The sequence below is a fragment of the Vidua macroura genome, chromosome 3 (assembly GCF_024509145.1).
Source record: "Vidua macroura isolate BioBank_ID:100142 chromosome 3, ASM2450914v1, whole genome shotgun sequence".
NCBI classification, from domain to species: domain Eukaryota; kingdom Metazoa; phylum Chordata; class Aves; order Passeriformes; family Viduidae; genus Vidua; species Vidua macroura.
Genome location: NC_071573.1, coordinates 64,772,818 through 64,794,901, shown reverse-complemented (window position 1 = coordinate 64,794,901; position 22,084 = coordinate 64,772,818). Strand labels below are relative to the sequence as shown.

At 39.8% G+C, this 22,084-nt stretch overlaps 1 protein-coding gene across 2 annotated transcripts; it reads left to right on the top strand.

The window, feature by feature from the left end:
- Nucleotides 1-439: 439 nt before the first annotated feature.
- On the top strand, nt 440-9,716 carry GJA1 (gap junction protein alpha 1). Of its 2 annotated transcripts, none has more exons than XM_053974263.1 (2): nt 440-655; nt 6,639-9,716. In XM_053974263.1, the coding sequence occupies exon 2, from the start codon at nt 6,651-6,653 to the stop codon at nt 7,794-7,796; it is 1,146 nt and encodes a 381-aa protein (XP_053830238.1). In that variant the 5' UTR covers nt 440-655; nt 6,639-6,650; the 3' UTR covers nt 7,797-9,716. The 2 variants fall into 2 exon arrangements, with proteins under 2 accessions (XP_053830238.1, XP_053830237.1); XM_053974262.1 differs by having other exon boundaries at nt 6,635-9,716.
- Nucleotides 9,717-22,084: the final 12,368 nt, after the last annotated feature.

Below are 22,084 nucleotides of genomic sequence, written 5' to 3'. Positions count from 1 at the left end.
AGGCTTGGGAGGGCTTCCTCTCCTGAGTGGTGGCTAAGAGACTGCAGCCCCCACATCCAGAATGTCCACGCTGGTTACTCATTAATACCTTTCACTGCATTTCTGCCTTTCCCTGCAGTGAAACTCCTGGTGCATACCAGAGAATCAACTTGTGGCATCTGTCTCAGGCGAGCCCAGATCCGGTCACCGTGCCACCCAGGTGCCCCAGTGACCGGGGGCTGTGGGGCGGCTGCTGACTGCCCGTGTATTTGTTTTGTTACATCAGCAAGAGTGGACTGCCATGCTCTCTGACTTTCCGCGGGCTGGTTTTTCGCTGTGCCTTCAATCCTCTCCCTCCTCCTCCCCCAGCTCCGTGCTCTCCGCCCGCAGAGCGCCCCTCCTCCCGGGCTGCGTCCCCTCCCTCTCCCCTCCTCTCGCACAGTCAGAGGCTTGAAAACTTGTTAAAAGCTCTCCCAGTGTTCCAAGTTAGAAAAAAACTTTTACGAGGGATCAGCACTTTTCTTTCATTAGTGGGGAAGGAAGGATGAAAAACACAAAACAGCAGTAGACTTTTAAAGTTTAAATAGACAGGTCTGAGTGCCTGAACGTGCTCTTCCATTTTAGTTTAACCCTCCAAAGAAGTGCTCTGATCCATTTTCACTGCTGATCAGCAAGGGTAAGTTGAAAGTTTTCATTTTTCAGCATTTTGTGTATCCTTTTTTTTTTTTTTTCCTCAAAAGCTTCTTTTCTTTTTTTTTTTTTTTTTTTCTTTCCCACCCTAAGAATTCTGTGTTACTGCGTTGAGAGTTGAACTTGTTTAAAAACACACATCTCTAAACAGAATAGATTCTCTTAAAGTGCTAAGTTCCAGCTTGGAGGAATTCTTTGCTTTCTTTTGTCACACATTTCTATACGTTTTTTAGAAGTGCTACACTTTTACAACTTGTAACCTTGTTCAACCCAAAGAGGAACTGCGGCGAAGTTGTGAGTGCCGGGCTGAGCAGATTTGTTGCTGCCACAAGCGATCTCTCCCCTCCACCGCTCTCGGGCTATCTCAGCTCCTTTAAAGAAAAAGCCGAGGTGCGCTTCACTCTCCTCTGCTGTACCAAAATTGCATCAGAAGTTAGTAACAGGGAGACCTTGCCTTGGATGCGTCCCATTCCTTCCCCACAGGTTTTGCTTTCATATGGAAATCCTGATTGATGCCTGATAGTTTGAGCAGAGCAAGCTTCTTAATTAGATGCCTTGTTAAATGCTGCAGCTACTGAAGTGGTGACTTTCACGTGGTCTTCCTGATAAGTTTTTTTCCCGTTTTCTTTTAAAATAGATGTGATAAAATCCAGACACGGGATATGGATTTTTAACCTGGTTTGTATATAGTTACTCTGTTTTAGCAACCTCAGTGAGGGATTTTAGAGAAGGAATGTGGGATATCATGATATGCCTTACCACGTTGGCAATGTCTGTGAAAGTCTTGGGTAGATATAAATGAAAGTTGTCTAGGAAGGACTGTACATAATCCGCATATGACACATTCCCTGTATAATACCTCACAGACTTAATTGTCAAAATGCAGAGGAAAAAATACTTGAGCAGCATCTCTTGGAGAACTAAAAACATTTTCACGTTGTGAGACTTGGAGTGATTCCTCATAGCAGTTGTTGTCTGCTGCTCGCCAGTAGTTACAAAGCAGCACGAGGAAGGAGAAAAGAGAGCCTTCAGCTGAAAGACAGACAAAGCAGAGAGTCTATCTTATCAAGTAACACATGAACAAGGATATTGTGTGCTTATATGTGTCCTCATATTTTGCCTTGAGATAACCAGCAAGAATCATGGAGCAGCGTATTTCCTCTGAGGATTTCATTTTTGTACATGATACTTATGACGAAAACCCTGGTAATGAGCACAAAAATGGGATATGGACACCTTTTGCTTGACGTCCGTCCCTGTGTGTGTGCGCATAGGGAGCAAGTTCGAGGACTTGCGTGAAGCTTTCATCCTGCCATTTTTAACATCTGGACAGCACACTACGCGGCAGAATTTAAGCCTCTAGTCTTTGGGATGTTTACTGAAGTGTTTCCTTCAGAAACTTCAAAGCCAAACACTGGCGCTGACCCATGATACCTAATAAGCACCCGAATGGCAGAAAGGCAAGGGGCAGGCTGGGATCAGGAGAGGGAAGAGAGGGATGGACACAAGGGATTTGATTTGCAACATAAAGCTGAATGCTAATACGCACAGGAGTGCAGACAGATTCAACACTTTAAAAGTTATTTCAGCTCTCTTATTATGCAAGCCCAAGAGATTAATTTTATTTGTCTCTGCAATGAACCAGGGCCAAGGATTCCTGTGGGTATGGGGAAGGACCGAGGACATTGAGCAATGCATCTCTTTCATCAGATACATTGCTCTCTTTCCCCCAATCTCTGGTATCTCCTTCCCATGTAGCTCACTGAATTTATCTGGTGTTGAGGCACCTGGGCTGTTGTTTGTGCCATTTATGTATTTAGATATCCAGATTTCAAGATCCTCAAGCAGGAGCATCTGAGGGCCTGAGGCTCCCTCAGGGAATTCAGCATGCCTTCCCTTAATTCCAAAATGAGTCAGGAGAGGGATGAATCTGAGCATTAATACAGAGGATAGACCTGACTTGTACAACTAGGGAACATCTAAGAAAGTGCTTACAGTTGCCTTTGCAAATATGCTTTAAAATTAAATTAGGTGTGGAGGGTACAAGATGGGAAAGGCAGAGGCTAAGAGGTAGATCTGGTAGTGACTGACCACCAGCAGTACTGGCAGACAAAGGAAAAACCACAATTGTGACACTTTAAATTCTAGTTACTGCAACCATTTTGTGCGTAACCTTTGTCCGATGGATGAAATGAACTGAAGCTCATCTGCAGACCTATATATGAACTACACCTTCCCAAGGGAATGTCTGCAAGGCATTTGCTTATTTTTATAAGATTTTGGAAAGCTAGCCTTCCCTGTTCCAACAGGTCCAAACTCAATGAGTTGTACATCTCAGCTTCTTTCTCTGCGATGCATGTTATTTTTGGGAAATGCTCAAACTGATTTGTGTTCAGGGTCCAGAGCCTTCTCTTTTGTTGTCTAGGTGTGTGTGAGCACAAATAAAAAGAAAAGTTTGGAAAACCAAAGCTTTGGCCTGTTTCCCAATTACTTCAGCTGCACAATCCCACTTTAGAACTCACTCTAACCCTTGCTGCTCTTCCATCCACTGGCACGTGACCTTCTATCACTGTAGTCAGACCTAGGACATTACCACAGCACTGAGTTTGCATTATTCTTCTTGGAAAATATGAACCAGATGACATGAAGAATGCCGTCCATAAAAAATAGTTCTAGAATTTCTTAATTGTGGATTACAAATCAAATGTCTTATATATGTGGTCATCCTAAACCCATGCAGACGAATGTTGTCAGATCTCCTGCTGCTCTATGGATTTTTTTCCCTGCCTTTACCCACACACAGTAGGACCTGGAAGAAATCCATCATTTAAAGACTGCTGGATTTTAATGCTGCTAGGCCAGCATTAGTCTGCCTCAGAGAAGGTTATGATCCTGTAAAGTATTAATCATTAGGAACTCATGAAATGCACGTACTCATCATCAGCCATATCCTTAAACTCCTGAAGTACTGAATTTGTATGAATTGAATAGGCCAGCCTGTGTCATTCAGTGGACTCCTTTAAGGTATTTGGAAGTGTTAAAACAAGCTAAAGTCCAGAAAGCTAAAGAGCTATTTTTAAAGGTTGTCTGCCAACCATTTCAAACTAATTACAAAGCTAGAATACTTAAGTACCTGTTTGATACAAAACCTCTTTTTATACCTGGTAAACAGATTTGTAATCGCTTAATAAAACTGGTCTTTCAGTGACCTGAAAGTAAACAAGTTAGATCCGATGAATGAATTTTCTCTACAACAAAGCAAAGTACTGTGTTTCATACAGCAATGGAATCCACTTAAGAAAAGGAATAATATATTTGTGCCACCAAAAGGTTATCTGATTAACAGTACAATGTTTTGAATTGATGTGGGTTTTTTTATCACTGGCAAAGGCTAGCATGTAACTGATCTCTTTTTTAAAAAGTTGCTTTTCAGAACTATGTATGAGTAATTCAAGCATGGAATGTTTCCTCCTGGAGTTTATATTGCCAGCGGACACAAATGAAACTTAGCAGTTTTGCATGCTGAAGCAAATTAAAAAAATAGGGAGTAAATTCTCCAAATATTGCAGGTGTGGGATTAAGTAGGTCAAAACTGAAGTAAATCATATTGCATTAATGAACCAGAGAGGAGTGTAATTAGAAAACAAACAACACATAACTGCCTAGAAATAACATAACCTCTGTTTTCTTAATCAGGCTTTCAATCTGAAATAACATTTAGACAGTAAAAAAAAAGTACGTTGAGTCTGAGGAAAGTCTGTTAACCCAATAGTTTCTAGTCACTGGAAAGCTGACTAGTTAAATCAAGAAGCTGTTACTTGAAAAAGGCTCCTTCTGTCCCCTTGCACTAGGACATGGAGCAAATAGCTTGCCTTTGAAACAAACTTCACGTGTTGTATAGTTACAGGCTGTTCTCTGTTTTAACAATCCCTGCCTGAGGAGGAACGTGGCCACATTTCATTCCAGCCTTTCCAAGGACCTCCGCACTTCTCTGCCTGACTCCTTCTCTGCCGCTCCAGCCCAAAAAGACAAACTCACTTTTTCTGGGAAGGATGAAAGCTGAGGATGGCTGAGGGAATGTGTCAGAGACAAACATGCTCTGTTTGCTCCTTCCGGCAGAGGCTTCCAGTTTTAAAAGTTTGAAGCAGACCCCATCCTTTGATGGGGCTTCATTCATGAGAAGAGCTAATTACATGAGGAAGGGTCAACAGGCTGCAGTGGCTGAACTTAAGAGCCAGCTGTTAAGGCAGAGGAGGAAATGGCCCTGGGGTATTTTTCAGGGGTTCAAAGATAATTGGCATCTCAGAGCTATCAGAGCGAGTACTTTAAACACTTGTCTCCCATTACTCTCTTAGGGTCGGTGGCAGGAATGGTGTGTTTTTATTTGGCATCTATTGTTATGTTTGAGTTTGCCAGGTTTATAATCTTGTATTCCCAGTGACTCACCGCTTCCTGAAAGCAAGTCTCCTTGGTGCTAAAATTTCCCATTTTATGAATTCTCCAAAAAGCGCATATTCTATAAATGACCTTCACTAGGGAATATATCCATGATGCAGTGGGGACATTATCAAAACTGTTAATACCAGGAAGGGATTACTCAGCATCCATGGAACAAATATCTGTGCCCAGCAGCTTTCACATGAAAAGGGAAACTTCATGATTATTTTTCCTCTTAGGATCCTGATTTCATGTGATTTCATGCTTTTTCATGTCAGGCAAGTTAAAATATAAGTTTTAATAAGATTGCCATTCTCCATTTGATAAAAATCTATAGTGAAATTTGTTCTTCCTAGGAACCTAGAATATCAAGCAAATGATTTCATTTATTTTATGTCATCCTGTGTATTTCCAGATGTCCTGAGAAAGCTGTCCCAGAAACCGCACTTTAAAACTCAAGTCAGGAAAGACACTTTAAACTTGCAGTGTTCAACACTTGGAATGCAAATTGCAAGCCAGGAGTTGCCTTACAAACAGAGCATATTTACCTTCTTTTTCCTGCTATATCTTTTCTTTTCTAAACAAAGAAGGAATTTAAATACAAAAAGATGCAAATACAAACCTGAAACTCCAATGAATTAAGCAAATCACAGATAAACAGGAAACCAGTTCCTCCAATATGGTAACACGATCTTAGTTGTGTTTCATGTATTTGCAATTGCTTGTTCCTTCATAAAACTATAGGTAAAGAATGATTTCTTTGATCTTCTTGATGCATATACTAATGTACAAGCTTAATTTAGACAACAAACACTTTTTCTGAAGTTTAGTAGAGTATAAACTTGGCATCATTAGGAGCTATACCCTTAAATATATTACATGCTATGAAGTTACAGGCAGAAGCTCAGTTTAATATTGCTGTGTAGGAAAAACTGCATGTAATTTGCAAAGGTAGATCTTTGGGTATGCGACGCTAATATTAACTTAAGGTAACCTATTGTATTTAGGTTATACTGTGGTTTGCTTTTTTAGTATCTGAAAGAGTGAACATAAAAATTGCATTGAATGATCAATCCTCACTGAAAATGAGAAATCTTTCATGTATTCCTAGCATATTTAGGCAGTGCTACTACTTATTCAACACCCTGCTTCAGCTGTGTGTCACAGCTGTTTTTCACCTGAGGCAGGTGTAGGTCATTGAACTGTGGCTGCCATCAAGGAAGCTGAGTCAACTGCAGTGGTCACTGAGGGTTATCATGGGCTTCCTGAAAACTGGAGTGAAATTAGGAACTTTTTCGATTGTGCTCTGAGACATAATATGTTACTTTCTCTTTTCAGTTTCCCGGAGTTCCCTCTTCACCTGCAGACTTACTAAAACTCCAGTTTCTCTTCAGATTGTGTAAAATACATTAATTACAACAAAGCTGACACCACTGCTCTATTAGCATTGATCAGTGACTTAGTTTGTCAAAGGTATTAAAGCTCTGACTTAACCCTCGGTATTTTTTTCCTTTGTGTCCTTGTTTAGCCAGCATCCTGTGAAGATGGGTGATTGGAGTGCCTTAGGAAAACTTCTTGATAAAGTTCAAGCCTATTCTACTGCAGGAGGGAAAGTGTGGCTGTCTGTCCTCTTCATTTTCCGAATCTTGCTGTTGGGAACAGCAGTTGAATCTGCTTGGGGAGATGAACAGTCTGCATTCCGGTGTAACACTCAACAGCCCGGTTGTGAGAACGTCTGCTATGACAAGTCCTTTCCCATCTCCCATGTACGCTTTTGGGTTCTGCAGATCATATTTGTGTCTGTACCTACCCTTTTGTACCTGGCACATGTGTTCTACGTAATGAGGAAAGAAGAGAAGCTGAACAAAAGAGAAGAAGAGCTTAAAGTAGTGGCAAATGATGGTGTGAATGTGGATATGCATCTCAAGCAAATAGAAATTAAGAAATTCAAGTATGGGATCGAAGAGCATGGCAAAGTGAAGATGCGTGGGGGACTGCTCCGTACTTATATCATCAGCATCCTGTTTAAATCTGTCTTCGAGGTGGCTTTCTTGCTGATACAGTGGTACATTTACGGGTTTAGCCTGAATGCCATCTACACCTGTGAGCGAGACCCATGCCCACATAGAGTGGACTGTTTCCTCTCCCGTCCAACTGAGAAAACCATCTTCATCCTCTTCATGCTGGTGGTGTCCTTGGTGTCTCTTGCCTTGAACATCATTGAGCTTTTTTACGTGTTCTTCAAGGGTGTCAAGGATCGTGTGAAAGGGAAAACCGACCCCTACTCCCACAGCGGTGCCATGAGCCCTTCCAAGGACTGTGGCTCCCCCAAATACGCTTATTACAATGGCTGCTCGTCACCGACCGCCCCCTTGTCTCCCATGTCTCCCCCAGGGTACAAGCTTGTTACTGGAGACAGGAACAACTCCTCCTGTCGTAACTACAATAAGCAAGCCAGCGAGCAAAACTGGGCCAACTACAGCGCGGAGCAGAACAGAATGGGGCAGGCTGGCAGCACCATCTCCAACTCGCACGCCCAGCCCTTCGACTTCTCCGATGAGCACCAGAACACGAAAAAACTAGCGTCAGGACATGAGCTGCAGCCCCTCACCATTGTGGACCAGAGGCCTCCCAGCAGAGCCAGCAGCCGAGCCAGCAGCAGGCCTCGACCTGACGACCTGGAGATCTAAGCTTCTTGATGCAGTACTTGCTCAACTACGAAACGACGTGCATTGGAAGATGCCGTCAGTGCTGATCTTTTTCCAGTGGAGGTGGTACTTAACAGTCTCAAGCAGGAGATTTTAACAATCATAAAAGAAAAAAAAAGCAAAACAAACAAGCAAACAAACTTTTAAAACACTTGCTGGTTCTTTGGGGGGTGTGGGGTTGGTGTGGGGTGGTACAGTACACATTGATATTTAATGTAGCTGGTTTAAAGAATTTAAATACTAAAAAAAAAGGAAAAAAGGTAGTACTAAGGTAAAGGGCTGTTTTTCTAGAAAGGCTGTAAATATCTGAGTGTATGTGTATGTGTGTACTATCATGTTTGTTTCTAAAGATTCTTCTGTAATACTAAAACCCAATAATAACGGAACTCACATTTGTCAGGGTGAAGTGCTACCTGAAGATGAAAACATTTTTCCTATTCAACATGCAAAAAAGTCCAGGATTGCCTCTGATCATTTCCCTGTCAAGAACATTCCATTCTTAGAAAGTGCACTTTGAAGGTAAACTTTCCTACATGGTCCTCTGGGTTGTTGGAAGGCTCCTGTGAGGACAATTTACAGTCTTTGAGTCGTTCAATTCAAATTTCAGGCATGGCCCACCAAGAAATACCTTGGTCACCTGCTCTTCCAGCCCTTCATGCAGGTGTATTTTGTGATGTGCGTAAATGGGATGGCTCCACACATGTGGAACCAGTGACGACACAGTCTTGCCCACAGCGATACTTGTGTCCTGCTACTTACGTAGAGTCTCTTTAGTATTATATGAAACACAGTTTGCTGCCACTTGCAGATTTACGCATCAAGACAAGCAAGCAACTGCCTTTAGTGAATTTTATCACACCTTTATGTGTACTAAGGGTGTAAGTATGTGTGTGGATGTGGAGGTAAAGGTATACACAAAACACCCTCAGAAGCATAGGCTGAGAAATAAACGCACACAGGTTACTTGCAGTTGACACTTTCTCATGGATGTTGTGAAGATCTGGGCCACTATGGTGTTTACATTCTCTGGTTCCTTCAGTGTAAGTGAAGCACACATTGTTATATTTTTTTAATTCTATAAAATATTTTCCATGTATCCTAAATGGATGCTCTTTTAAAAATAAAATAAAAAAAATCTAAAGGGCGTAATCCTGGATGTCTTGCTCTGGAAAATCTCTCTTTCAAGTTGTTGGGAGTTTTGCCTCAACAAATCTGCAGGATCAAGCCCAAGATGTAGCGAAACATGTTCTTGCTGGCATGAATGATTCTCTTTTGTAGAAGTTAGGGGTGGAAAAGACCCATTAGGTCATCTAGCCAATCTCCCTGATAGGTAATAATGATGCTTGAATGATAGAAGATGTAGTACTGTAAGCAAGCTTTAGTCTTTTATGTGAGGAACTTAGAAGAAGTGCTTTGTGCTGGATTAATAATAAAATATGCCTAAATGGCTTTTGCAGTAACTGGTATTTTTCTTGTTCTAAATATTCACATTTACTGAACTGCAGTGTTCACTGAGTTTGACAGTTAGGTCTTTCTAGATGGCTCTAGCAACTTTAGTGTTTACAGTTAGATTATGTTTGAAATGCAAGTGAAGTTGAAAGGACTTTTAAAGAGTACAGTTCTAGCTAATTTATTTGAAATATATGCTAAAGAAATCTACCAGTTTCTTCAAATGCATAGCCTCTTAGCTGAACACAGATTGACCGAGGAAATACATAGCTTGGTTTCATTTTGCAGCAACACAGATAAATTGTTTCATTTAATACATTATATTAATTTGTTTGACATTCCATGTTAAACTACTGTTGTCTTCAACTTCATTGCATGTATGCAACCATAGTTTGTCAGATCATGTTGTCTGGAGAGCATTAGTCAATAAAGTTTTAATTTAGTATAAATACATTTTCTAATTGTCTTTTACTGTTTCATATGTCCATAGATATCTTTAGTTTCAGTCTGATAATCCAAACTCATTCTTCCCTTGTTCATTTTTCCCCAGTCACTCTGCATTTCAGAAGCGTCCTTTATTTAATGCATCTGGATTTGCTTTGAACTGAAATTCCACAGGGCCACGTTCAGACACCCTCACAACAACTGGAAAAACAAGCATTGTCTCTGCCACTCCTGAAACAAAGTAATGTTCAGCATGAACAAATCTTGCTAGAAGTCTCAGAAAATGCATATTTATTTGCAAACTATTATAAAAATTACAGTCCTAAAAGATTGTCACATAATTTCTCAAGCAATTTTTATATATGCCTTAGATTTAACATTATGAAATCATTGCATCTAGTTTACATTAACCTATGCCATCAGATTGCTCAAGTGACAGTTTCAGTTTCTGAAATGAAAACCTCATTTCTTCAAACTCAATAAGAGAAAGGTACTGATTTTGATAAGGCTGGGATTTTGCATATTGCCTCTCCTGCTTCAACCTTTATGTCCCCATCACTAATAAAATCATACAGTGCTTGGCTTTTCAGGATTGTACTCTAGATGTAAGGTAGTTGAACTCTTTCTTTTATTTGAAAAATCAAAATATTGTGGTCATGTGATTATCATAAAAGGTTTTACTTGCAAATTTTCTTGTTATTTTAAGTCCAAATTCTTCCCCTTCTTATTAGTAAAGATGGGAGAAAAGCAGGGCAGTGGTAGTGGATTTATAGCTCTGAGAGATACTACAAAAGTACCAGCACAAGGAATGACTTCTTGAAGTTTTCCTTAAATAATAACAATGAGTCATATTTAAGCTGGCTTGTCCTAGTTTGTCTGTACAAATGGAAGGACATTCCAAGCATTTTGTAAGGATCATGCCCTTGGAAAGGTGGACACTGAAGTGTTCAGAGAAGGGCTCACCCTGAGATAAAATGTAGTGTCTCCTAGACAGGCTGAATGTCAGGTATGTCCCATGGGGCATCTTGGACAACTGAAATAATTTAGTGCTTCAATGCCAAAGCTCTCTGAGTGATTTTTTTTTTTTTTTGGTGGTAATGCATGTGTGTACATGTGTAGGTAAAGACATCCCAGAGGCTATTTTTCCCACCTAGATTTATTTCTGTGGATGGCATTTATTATATACTTCAAAGTCATTGCAATTTTGTATGCCATTCATCTAGTTCTTTAAGCTCTTTCTCCCAGTGCATCCCTGCAGCAGCATTTGCTTTGTCTGCAGGTGACACAAAATAAGCTGTGATAAAATGCTAGCACACACTTCTCAGCCTTTGTAGAAGGATATGTTAGATATTGATTTCAAACTGGAAAAGATGCAAAAATACAATCTCTGAAGGTAATTAAAAACATAAACCCTAAATTCACATCCTGTTAATTATTTAAAAATCGTGTTTATGTTTTGTGTAGCAGTATTTTGCAAAAAAGGCAAATCATCTTAAGGCTTCCACCCTGTCCCAGTAATTTGAAATGTTTTTAAAGAGTAAAGTTAGAAGGAAAAGTTACAGACAGCCTAAAATCTATATGCATATCATGTAATTTCAAGATGTTCTAAATACTGTGAGCAGACACTGTGAAGGTTATTTCCTAATTTAGAAATTATATTTCCATATTTAAAGTGGAAACTGCAGTAATAGTTTGAGAACCAGAACAAATTATATGAGTGTACCTTCCTCACCCACTGAAATCCATAATTTTTAAGCAATGCACTTTTGTCACTTGTCCAGAGGCACATCTCCCACATCTGTCTGCAGCACTCCTGTGCTACTCAACAGTAGCACACTGGCTCAGCTGTGCACCACCACCATGCTGCCTTTCCCTCAGAGTTTCTCTACAGCTTGTTATTGATCAAAACAGAGAAAAAAATAGTGATGTAAGGAGTAGAGTTTTTCAAGTGATGTAGGAGTTCTGAAGTGACCTTGACTGGTTAATCCAGAGTTCTGAGTATGTCAGATCAAAACCTCCTCCAGTTTTGGTGGTGTCTGTTTCTATTCTGCTGCAACAGAATACTACTTTTTATCCTTCTTGTAATTCCCCCAGGATTACCACTGCTCCCTTTTCAAGAATTTAAACAAAGCAGGGCAGAAAATAGGATTTATCTTCCTCCTGTAGAATTTTTCCTTTCTATTTACTCCTAATCCAAACTTAGCAAGACTGAATGTTCTACTGAGCTTGACATATATTTTTTTAATGTGCTGTATTATTCAAATAGTCAGATTTACCATAATCTTCTTGAAGATGTCTTGACTTCTCATGCTGCTCATGAGAAGTCATGCTTCTCCAGCCATTCTCCAGCCATTTGCATTAGATCTGCCAAAGAGCTCAGATGACAGAGGTGGAACGGATGGCCCTTAGAGGATTTCTCTGGCAAAAATCCAGTCCTTTGATGATACACAGCTACTCCTTACATTACTTCTATTTCTACTGTTAACATAGACAATGGGGGCAGAAACATAATTCATGTCTGAGAAATCACTACCTAGATGTATTTTCTGCCTCATTGCATGACACTATTTGAGTGTTCTCCATTTTATTTTAACTTATTCTAACATAATTACTCCAGAAATATGGGGCTTCAAAATCAGCTCGGAAAAGATGATGACTGCCTTTCCCTGGCTTAAATCATGTGCTTTTGACTGTGCCCAAGGATATATTCACACCCAGACTCTGCCAATCCTGGAAAAGTGTGTCAGATGTAAATTACATGATGCTAGCACATCACTAGACTGAGACAGGAAGAGCTTATTTGTTCCTGTTCCTATTTAAAAGGTATTTTGATAGACACAAAGAAAAAAAAAAAAAAAAACAACAAAAAAAAAACCCCACAATGCTTGTCTTAAACTTATCTTAAATACTTCCTAACCTGGAGCACTACCAAAGACCCTATGAAGCAGATGATGTGGACGTAAACATGTTGAGTATTATCAATGGATACCATGAATATAAACAGTTTAAATAGATCCAGCTGGTCAGTAATGTGGTAAAACCAGCCTCCTCTAAAATGGCTGCCCTCACTCTTTCCGCCTGGTAGCCAAAATGCTGCATCCAGCTTCCTAGTTTTCTGGCATTCGCATTGCAAAAGCACCTTGGACAAAGGCAGACGTGTTTTTACACTGATGGTTTTGCCTTAACTCCTTGTAAGTGCTGGAGAAGCTGAGTGCTGGAGGCAGAGAATCTGGGACAGCCTGTACTGGGTTAGTGATATGCTGTCAGGAGAGTCAGCCAGGGGAGTCACTGGTGAGAAGTAATGGCTTTTGGGGATTGTGGCCTCTCCCATCACTTAAAAAGGTCTCCGCTGCTGTGTTGAGGAAATTTGCGCAACAAAATGAGACATGTGAGCTTAGACCAGTATAAAAGGGAAAATGTTCAGACATTTAAATTGCTCCTTGAAACAAGCCTAGACCACAGTGACATGCTTCCCATTAAAACTGACAGAAAATGCTCACATGAGTTCCAGGATTTTGGTCATTTAAATCAATGCTAAAATTATTTTCAACATCAAACATAAACAGATTAGACCAAGAAAGATATATAATGACATTTAATTTTCATTTATATAACTGCAGGGGGAAAGCTGATGAGTATAAGCTATGAAATTTTGAATGTGACTATTTAAATATGTGTAGTCATACTATTTCCTCACACTGTCTTTTTACTGTAACTTGGTCTAGAGGCAAATTTATGAAAAGTAGTCTAAAGGTTTGTATTTTTAACAAAGACATGAATTCAGTTAATGTAATGAAATACATTTACATGATGTCCATGTCAAATTTTTGCAGGATTATATAAGGGAGTGTGGGGTAATACATAACATGCACCTAACTCTTCTAGGCTAGGCAGCTGAGGAGTGAAAACTTTGTCTCTCCTCATCCTTGTTAGAAAGTTATTCATATCCCAAACAACTAAGCACTTTCTCTGGGAGGTTAGCTTGGGTAGGGGTCTTTGCATCCTCCTCCCCCTCCTTCTTTTTCCATCTATAGTGTAAGTTCCATACTGGAAAACAGAAGCAGCTCCAAATATAAAAATAAATGCAATCACAGTTGATAACAAAACATTGTAATCAGGGAATAGGTAGTAGCTCTTTTTTGCATGTCTGCAACTAACTCAATAGGAGAGCAACATGGAAAATAGTTTAAGGCATTAGAAAATCCTCTGCATACTTTAGCATCTGAAAACCACTTGGCCCTTGCTGAAACAGGCCTTTTCAGTTTCAGCTTCTGCTGAGTCACGGAGTTTGTTGCCTTTGAAGGCTGAAGTACCTTCGCTCAAAATTGAAGTTGCTCTGGAGAAATTCAGACCTTCCCTAATGACCATATTTGCATGCTATTCTTGGTAGTATTTACATATAATAGGACACCCTCCGCAGGAAGGCTTCTTCAAAACACAGGCTCTGCTTACACTTTGAATTTCCCTATTCAAAGGGGAATATTCAAAATTATCTATGCATCACTACTTCAAAGTGTTTCACTGGGAGTACTCTGCCATATATTTGGGAGACTCATCATAGTTGTTTCAAAGCTGAATATATAGCCAACTGTAAGATTGCCACCTGGGTTTTGTGTGTGGAGGCAAAGAAGTATTACTCAGGCAAGAATCCTACCTGGCCTGACCTAGCATACTTCTGTTGAGGACAAGGAGTTTCTGTTGAGTGATGTGAGATGAAAACCCTTCTTTGAGCTTTACTTAGTTCCTTCTTTTATTCAAGTCCCTGTAGGGTTTTTTGTTTTTTTTTTTTTTTTGCGCACACAGAGGATCCAACCATGAGTCTATGAGCCTGTGTAACTTCCTGAGGTCTAGGATAATCTCTGAGGAATTTCTTCTGGTTCCATTTTGGTTGTTCCAGCTCTGTGGACTTTGAATAGACTGTAGTGCTCAATCCCTCAATGCTAGGGTAACTGGTGATGGCAAAGGGTGAGCAAGTAGAGAAAATGGGTCTTGGTTGTTTCCCAGAGGATTTCCTGTAGAATGAAGGCAAGCTGATCAGCCATCCTTCCTTGTCCTGAAAAGTCAAGCTGCAAAGGTGTGAAAGGATGTGCATTCTGACAGAGGCTTCAACCATGTGCTGTAGTATCCTCTTAATCTCTGTTGTCTTCTTCACTCTTCCCATGCAGCTGTCTTCTCCCACCACCCACTTGTTTTCTACATCACTTATGCCACAGGTATTTAGTGTTTTGTACTAAAAAAGCTTTCAATTTGATTTTTTTTCCTTGTATCATGTGAGTGGGACCACTCAATTACCTTAGAAGAACCTGCTCCATTAAATATCTATTAATTAACAAGCTGTTCTATCTCCTATTTCATTCATTTAGAAAGAATGCTAACTACTACAAATTTTGCCTAACAGCTAAGGAAGTAATTTTGTATCTGACCTCATAGTATTGACCACATTTGCTTCAATCACTTTCTTTTTCATACTATTTTACAAATAAGGAAGATAGCAGAGGAACTCAGAATTCTAGTTATCTACCTTAACCAGGTGCAGTGAAAGTGTCAGGACATGGAGTTTGTCCAAAACTTCCTCCCACTTTAGTCCTAAAGGGACTCAAATCGAGGCTCCCACTAATGGTTATGTATGCTATATAAACAATAATAATAATCATACCTGGAGTTGCACTGATACAGTGCCTTTCATCTTCAAAGCACTTTGAGAACCCTGTGTAATTAGTTTGCTATGGCATCATCACTGACAATACTGCATGAGCCCCAGTACTACCCACTGTGAGAGTCAAAGAGGGAATCTGAACAGTCACAGAGACCATACACAACCTCCATATCACTACTAAAAGAAATTGAAAATGCTGAACAAGTATATTTTAACACTTCACACAGGAGGAGGATCTATAACCAGCAGGAAGCCAGTCTCCTTATGATAAGGAAACAGGAATGTTTTCTTTGCTGGTAACCTACTACTTCAGATCTCTAAACACATTTTACCTTGAACTACGTCTCAGTCAAGCTGGCAGAAGATCACAGGTAGATTATCTCATTGCATGGAATCTTCATATTCATGTAACTAAAATATATCCTTTTTTTTTTTTTACTTAAAAAGTTTTGATCTGATGAATCCAGAAGGGATGCAGACACAATAAATATAACATTAAATAAGTTTTTACAAATTTCAATGAGATTCCACGGGAACAATTTATCTAGAGTTTGCCATTGGAAATTGACAAATACAATTTTAATATAATAGTATTTTTTCAAGCATTTCCAGTGAGCATACAACAGGTCCTTGTCAATGTCCAGGGGTTTGCTCTTTAAATCAACTTGGCATTTTCTGGAGATTATCATCCCAACATAAATTTGTAAACAGACTTTTCAAAACTGCACCATTAAGAAAAGAGAAGAAAAAAAAAAGCAGTAAGAGTCTGTTCAAACTGGTGAGAAAAAGAATGTAAAGGAATAGAGCATTTTTGTATAAAGGACGCTTGGAGTATCTCTGAACATTACTAATTTTTATTTGCCTCACACTTGTACACTGCCTAACATTTATTTGCTCAGCAGAAAACCTACTGGGCTTTATTTGCCCTTTCCAAATAAACTCTTCTTATGGAAGATTCCATAGGAATAAAGGACAAAATTTTACATCATTGTATATATTAATGGTCAAATGAAGAATAATATTGAGACTAGTTTTCAAAAGTTGTGGTCAGGCTGAGTTACTGGACAGGCAGAAGCAGCTCTGCTTCCCATGAAGTTAATGAATACGTGCACTCACATGCTTTGATTTTTGCTCCATTTTAAGATCACTGTTTCTTTTTTAAAAATTGGTGTTCTTCCCTGTTATATTTAAATATCACACAAAACCATAAACATAACCATATGTCAGAATGAGGGTTTTACTGATGAATGATGGTTTGGACTCAGACTCTTTGCTTTTATTTTTACTGCTTATTCCATTAGTTTTAATTGAAATGTATTCTCTGTGTATGTTACATTCAGCTTATTTTTAGCTACTTTTGGACTTCTTAAGGAAAAGTCAGCAAATGACCTCAAGAGCATGAGAGGTACCTACTAAAGCTGCCTTTTCTCTCTCCCGTGGTGCATCAGTACAGCTTCATCAACACTGCCATTATATAACTATATCACCTATCCTCAAACAAGAAATAATGTTTTGGAAAAGCAGCAAAACAAGGAAAAGGGCTGGAGAAGAGCAGTGAGATGAATAATTTGGGTAGTCCTTCCAGATTTCAAGTAATCACAGCTGTTTCATTTCTGTAGTAAGAGAAGTTAGCCTTCCACACCAGCTATTTTTACAGTGGTGGAGCTGCAGGTCTCTGAGCAGGAGGAAGGAAAGGGAGTGACAAGGCACAGCTATATGAGAGGTGCTGTAGGAAAAAAGGTGACAGCCGGAAAATGGATATTTCAAAAGAAAGAGTTGCACTAAAGTAGATGTTCTGTGATCTTCCCATATGCAACAATAATGGAATTTTGAATTCGAGCTTACAGTGCGGAAAGTGTTGGAGGTGAGAAACTCGGAGCTTAAGAGTCTCCAGGAATTCATGAAGTTTCTCTGGGCCTGACTGCACTTTTGAAACATATGATGAATATATATCTCAGCAGAGAAATGTGGTTTGCTTCACAATTCTGCCAGTGCAGCCACACTGAGGAAAAATGTCCACTTCAAAGTATGAGGAGGAAACTCATCCTCTTTTTTTTTTTCTTTTTTTTTTTTTTTTTTTTTTTCAGATTCAGACTTCTCATTTTCAAAGCCATGTGTACAGCTGTGCTTTCACACTGTCATTCCCCATTGAACCTTCGTTTGGCCCTACTTTTTTATTATTTATCTGACATTGCTCCCTTTTTTTTTCTACCTCTACTCAGTGGTCAGGTATAATCTGCATGTCTGAGCATGGTGCACTTCTTCAGAGGCTCAGCCAGCCCTGAGGCTTGGGGCAGTATTTCCACATCCTAGTGACCCTGTGGCTGATTCACTGTGTCCAACAGAGAAGGTGATGTTACTAAGCAGGTCTGAGCGCCACAGCAGTGCGGCTGCCGCGCTTCTGGAGCTGTCACGCCCTGCTGCACTGAGTCACCAGGAGGCAGTGGCCCAGCTGGTGCTGGTTCAAGGAGAGGAAATCTCAGGGAAGAACACTAGGCTGCTGTGCACAGCAGACCTGCCCAGCGTTTCCGTCCACACTGTTTCTTCTCTTAACTTTTAATTGCGCTTTTGGATCCCACCTGACCTCCGCCACATCTTGCCTTATTTTCCATTGCTCTGGGCCATTTTCTTGCCAGCTTTTCACACTGTGAGCTTTTCAGGCATTCCCTATCAAATGTAAATAGAGCATTTGCAGAAGCATGCAAATTGAGTAGTTGATCTGTTGATGGTTAGATGGTTTGGGCAAAGGAGGAGGATTCATTTTACACCTTTTTAGAACCAGAGTGTCAGAAATTATTGTTTTGGGGCACCTGTGTGTTCCTGGGCTCTTTAATAAATTTACAAGTGAATGAACTGGAAGTATTGTGTAGCTTTTTACAGGCAACATTCATCATGAACGTACACATTTCTCATAGATTTTTTAACTTCCTTTATTCACTTCTAAAAAAACTTGAAACTGATACACATTTTCTAAAGTTTTAGATTAAATTTATAAAATTTGTTGTAGTGACCTGATGTCACATATGATATTTAACATATGAATTGGGACTTATCTGAGCCAGTAGCAGTGACCACAATTCAGTGGAAGAAGACTCAGGAAATCTCCAGTCTGTGACTGAATGACCTTTACTGTTAGATTTCCCTTCTGAAAAATGTCAATTGTACTCCCTTCGTCTGCCCTATATAGATAAATTGTGAGGTTTGGGGAAAAGGAGATTACTAGTGTTATGCAGAACATCTGAGGCTCATCTGAGACATAGGAAGGGCTCACCATTGGAGAACAAATACAGTCATTGCCCTGGTCTGTCCACCAGGTCCTCAGGGCAGGAAGTTGTAGTACATGGATCAGTCAGTTCTTGCAGAGATTTCATGTGTGTATCAGCATTATAAAGCCAGTTCTAATCAGTAATAATTTAAATTAAATCTCACTGTAACCCATTGATTAGAAGCAGATTCACTAGCTGTTCTCTTCTCTGTGCAGTGCAGGTGAAGTAGGCAGCTGAGCACCTTGCCTGCCATCCTTCATGACAACATCATCATTTGTCTGTCCAAAGTACAGACACAGAAATTCAACTACCAAAAACCCATGTTATGCTTGAGTACAGTTGGTCAGAAAATTTTATGTTTTCAATAGGCATTTAGTTTTTCAGGAGCAAATATGAAAGTGGAATTCAGAGGAATGCTACCATGAAAGTTGTAGTGAGAAAACATCACAATTGTTAAGAAAAGCATCACTAGATCTTAGCAGTAGTTGCTAGTCAGGGAATAAGCTCCCCTGCTTGGCCTCTTTAAAGGCCTCATGACACACCATGACCAGGTCCCTTGTCTGTTGTCATGGTGCATCTTGGAAAATCCAAAATAATTTGCACCAGATGGAATATTCTTTTCCATTTGTAAAAATTTGCAAATACTCAAAACACAAACTGATAGTGGAATCCAATATGTAAAACGTCTTGCTATTTTTTTTATTAAATGCTCTGATTAACTTACATGTCTTAATCAAGAATGATAACAGTTTCATGTTTAAGGCTGATGACTGAAAGTAAATAGAAAACAGCACAAGGTGAAACAAGTTGAGAGAAACTGTCTTTGCTATTTGGATTCATGGCATCTTTTGCTTGCTGAGGTTTTAGTGTGGCACAGACAAACAAAACTCAGCATCAAAAGATACAAAAAAAACCCACTAAAAAATAGAATCCTTTCTAGTATTGCTTCATTTTTAAACAGCTGCTTCACAGGTGGAGAAATATTGTGCACAGTGGTTTTCATGCTGGGTGCCAGGCTCACCACAGGTAGCTCAATGAGAATCTTGTATCTCCATGGAGAATCTGATTGGAAGGAAAGCAGGTGTTTGCAGAAGTGCAAAGAGAAGGAAACAGGTCTAACTCCTGCTGCAGGGTGGGGAGAGTTGGTGGTGATGCTTACGTGCCTGAAAGCTCGCCAGCGCTGGTTGTCTGGTTGCTCTTGCACTTGATGAATCGGCTCTCAGAGTCCCTCCTGCACATACCTTTTCTCAACACATTGAGTTAGCACTACCTCAGTCTATTTTTAACAGCTACATTTTCCATGATTAGATTTTAATGCTATTTATTTATTTAAACTGAACCAAACAATTCCACATAAGCTGAACATTCCAATGGGCATCACTCTTGGCCATACAGAGGATTCTAAATCTAGTTTAAATTACATTCCTTGAATGGTAGAAAAAGCTGGGTCATGTGCCGAAGCTTGGTGATGAATAACCAAGCCATTCTTTCACAGACTTAAAAACTTTATTAAGGGAAGATAAACAGGTTAAAGGTCTTTCAATGGCTGCACTGTCTATACATAACAATTTCCCCTCACTTTTTCCCTCTTCGGCTCCTTGTTGAATGTGTATTGCTTACTCTCACCATCTGCCATAATTGAGGCAGATCCTCTGTATTTTCACTGAAGTTAAAGGGAATGAAGAACTTGGGATAATTAGACTCAATGTCTCTGTCAGTTTCTTGCAGATATCTGGGAGTATGAAATTTTTAGGTCCTTCCCTCCTGCACGGAGAGTAAAGGCAGGTATGAAAATTTGGCATCTCTCAAAAACACCTTTTCACAGACAAAGAGACAAAATCATCTCCACAAATCTGTGTCATAGCTGTTTCTATGTTCTAGCTGAGTCTTTGTTCTAGGCTTCCAAGGCTTCCTGGTAGGAAGGGAGCGTGTGCTTCCCAGTTGCATCCATGTTAGTAAAATAAATCACTTGTGTTAAAATTAGCAGTGTGCAAACTGTTTCAGTTAAAACTAGAATTGTCCTGGATTGGTGCCAATCCTCAAAATAAATTCAAGCCAATTTTATTTTTAAGTTTTAAAAGCAATAAAAAGTAGGAAGCATGCAATGTATATATAGACATACGTACAGAGAATAGCTCAGGGATTAGAAAAATATGTATTTCACATCTGGAGCCCTGGTTTTGCATATGCATGCAAGCAATTTTGCTCATGTGAATTATCCCCTGGTACCACACTCTATTTGCTGTGTAATCAGGCAGCAATATATACAAAAGGCTTTAGTGCATAAGGGTGCTATAACCTGCAGAACATCACCATTTGTGCATCTAGTGAAGAAAGATGACACTAGTTAATAGGACAAAGCTGGCACCAATTAAACCATGTCCAGCACATCGACTGCACTTTCTGGAAGCAGAGTCATCCCCAAATATTGTGTTCGGAAGTACAGCCAGCCCTGCCTACAGCAGGATGTGGCTTCCAAATATCACAACTTGCATATAATTTATTGCGTAAATTAAAGCAGTGGGATGAAGAGTGGGAGGGATGAGGCTTCACTGGGCTGTGGCCTCAGAGAGGAAGATCATTGGTTTACATGGGGAGCATAGGGGTTATTTGGAGGAGTTGGAGGAAGCGAGTGTTGTCCATGTACATTATTTCACACACCATGAAGTTCATTTCTTGGGTTTTTTTTTTTTAGCAGCCAAGAAACAGATCATTCCCATGTGAGGTTTAACAGCACCAAACTGTGAACATAAGGCTTGGGGCTTTTGTTTGGATTATTTTGTTTTCACCTTCAACCTTAATCTTCAATGGCTGCAGGGGGTGTTTACTCCTGCAGTCTTGTGCAGGTGCGATAGTCACATGTGAGTTGAGGCCATCTTTAGTTTAGACTGATTGCCTAAACTTTAATGAAAATTGTTTCACTGCTTAGGCAGATCTGACCTGGGCATGTGCAGTGACACATAGTGCTACCTAGCACACCCAGACATCTCACTCCTGTATGATTTATCTTCCTAGGAACAGGTAAACAGGGATATTGTACAGAGTGTACCATAACCTCTCTGGAAAATACATATTTTTTACAGGCTCGTACACAACAATTGTCTTTTTTTACACCAAACTTTTGGCCCTCCAGATCTCTTTTTTAGATATACCTTTTAGAATGGAAACAGAACTTTACAGCCACCTTCTTTTCAATTCACCATTAACATCCTTCACCTGTTCCTGTTCTTCTAATAGCACTGTGTCTAGGTGTGGATGAACAATAGAGCTTGCTAGAAGGGGCCCCCAAAGATACAGTTCTAATTGTTGGATTTGTGTGATAATGTCTTGAAAATGCCAACACACATGAAAAGATGCTTTTGTGGCTGTAAGGAAATGTTGAATAAATTACGTGAGGTTCATGCAAGTATTGGTAAATAGTTTTGTACTAGCCATACAGGAATGAGGACACTCAG

Coding starts and splice junctions, on each gene's coding strand:
- GJA1 (XM_053974263.1), top strand. CDS start 6,651: ATGGGTGATTGGAGTGCCTTAGGAAAACTTCTTGATAAAGTTCAAGCC.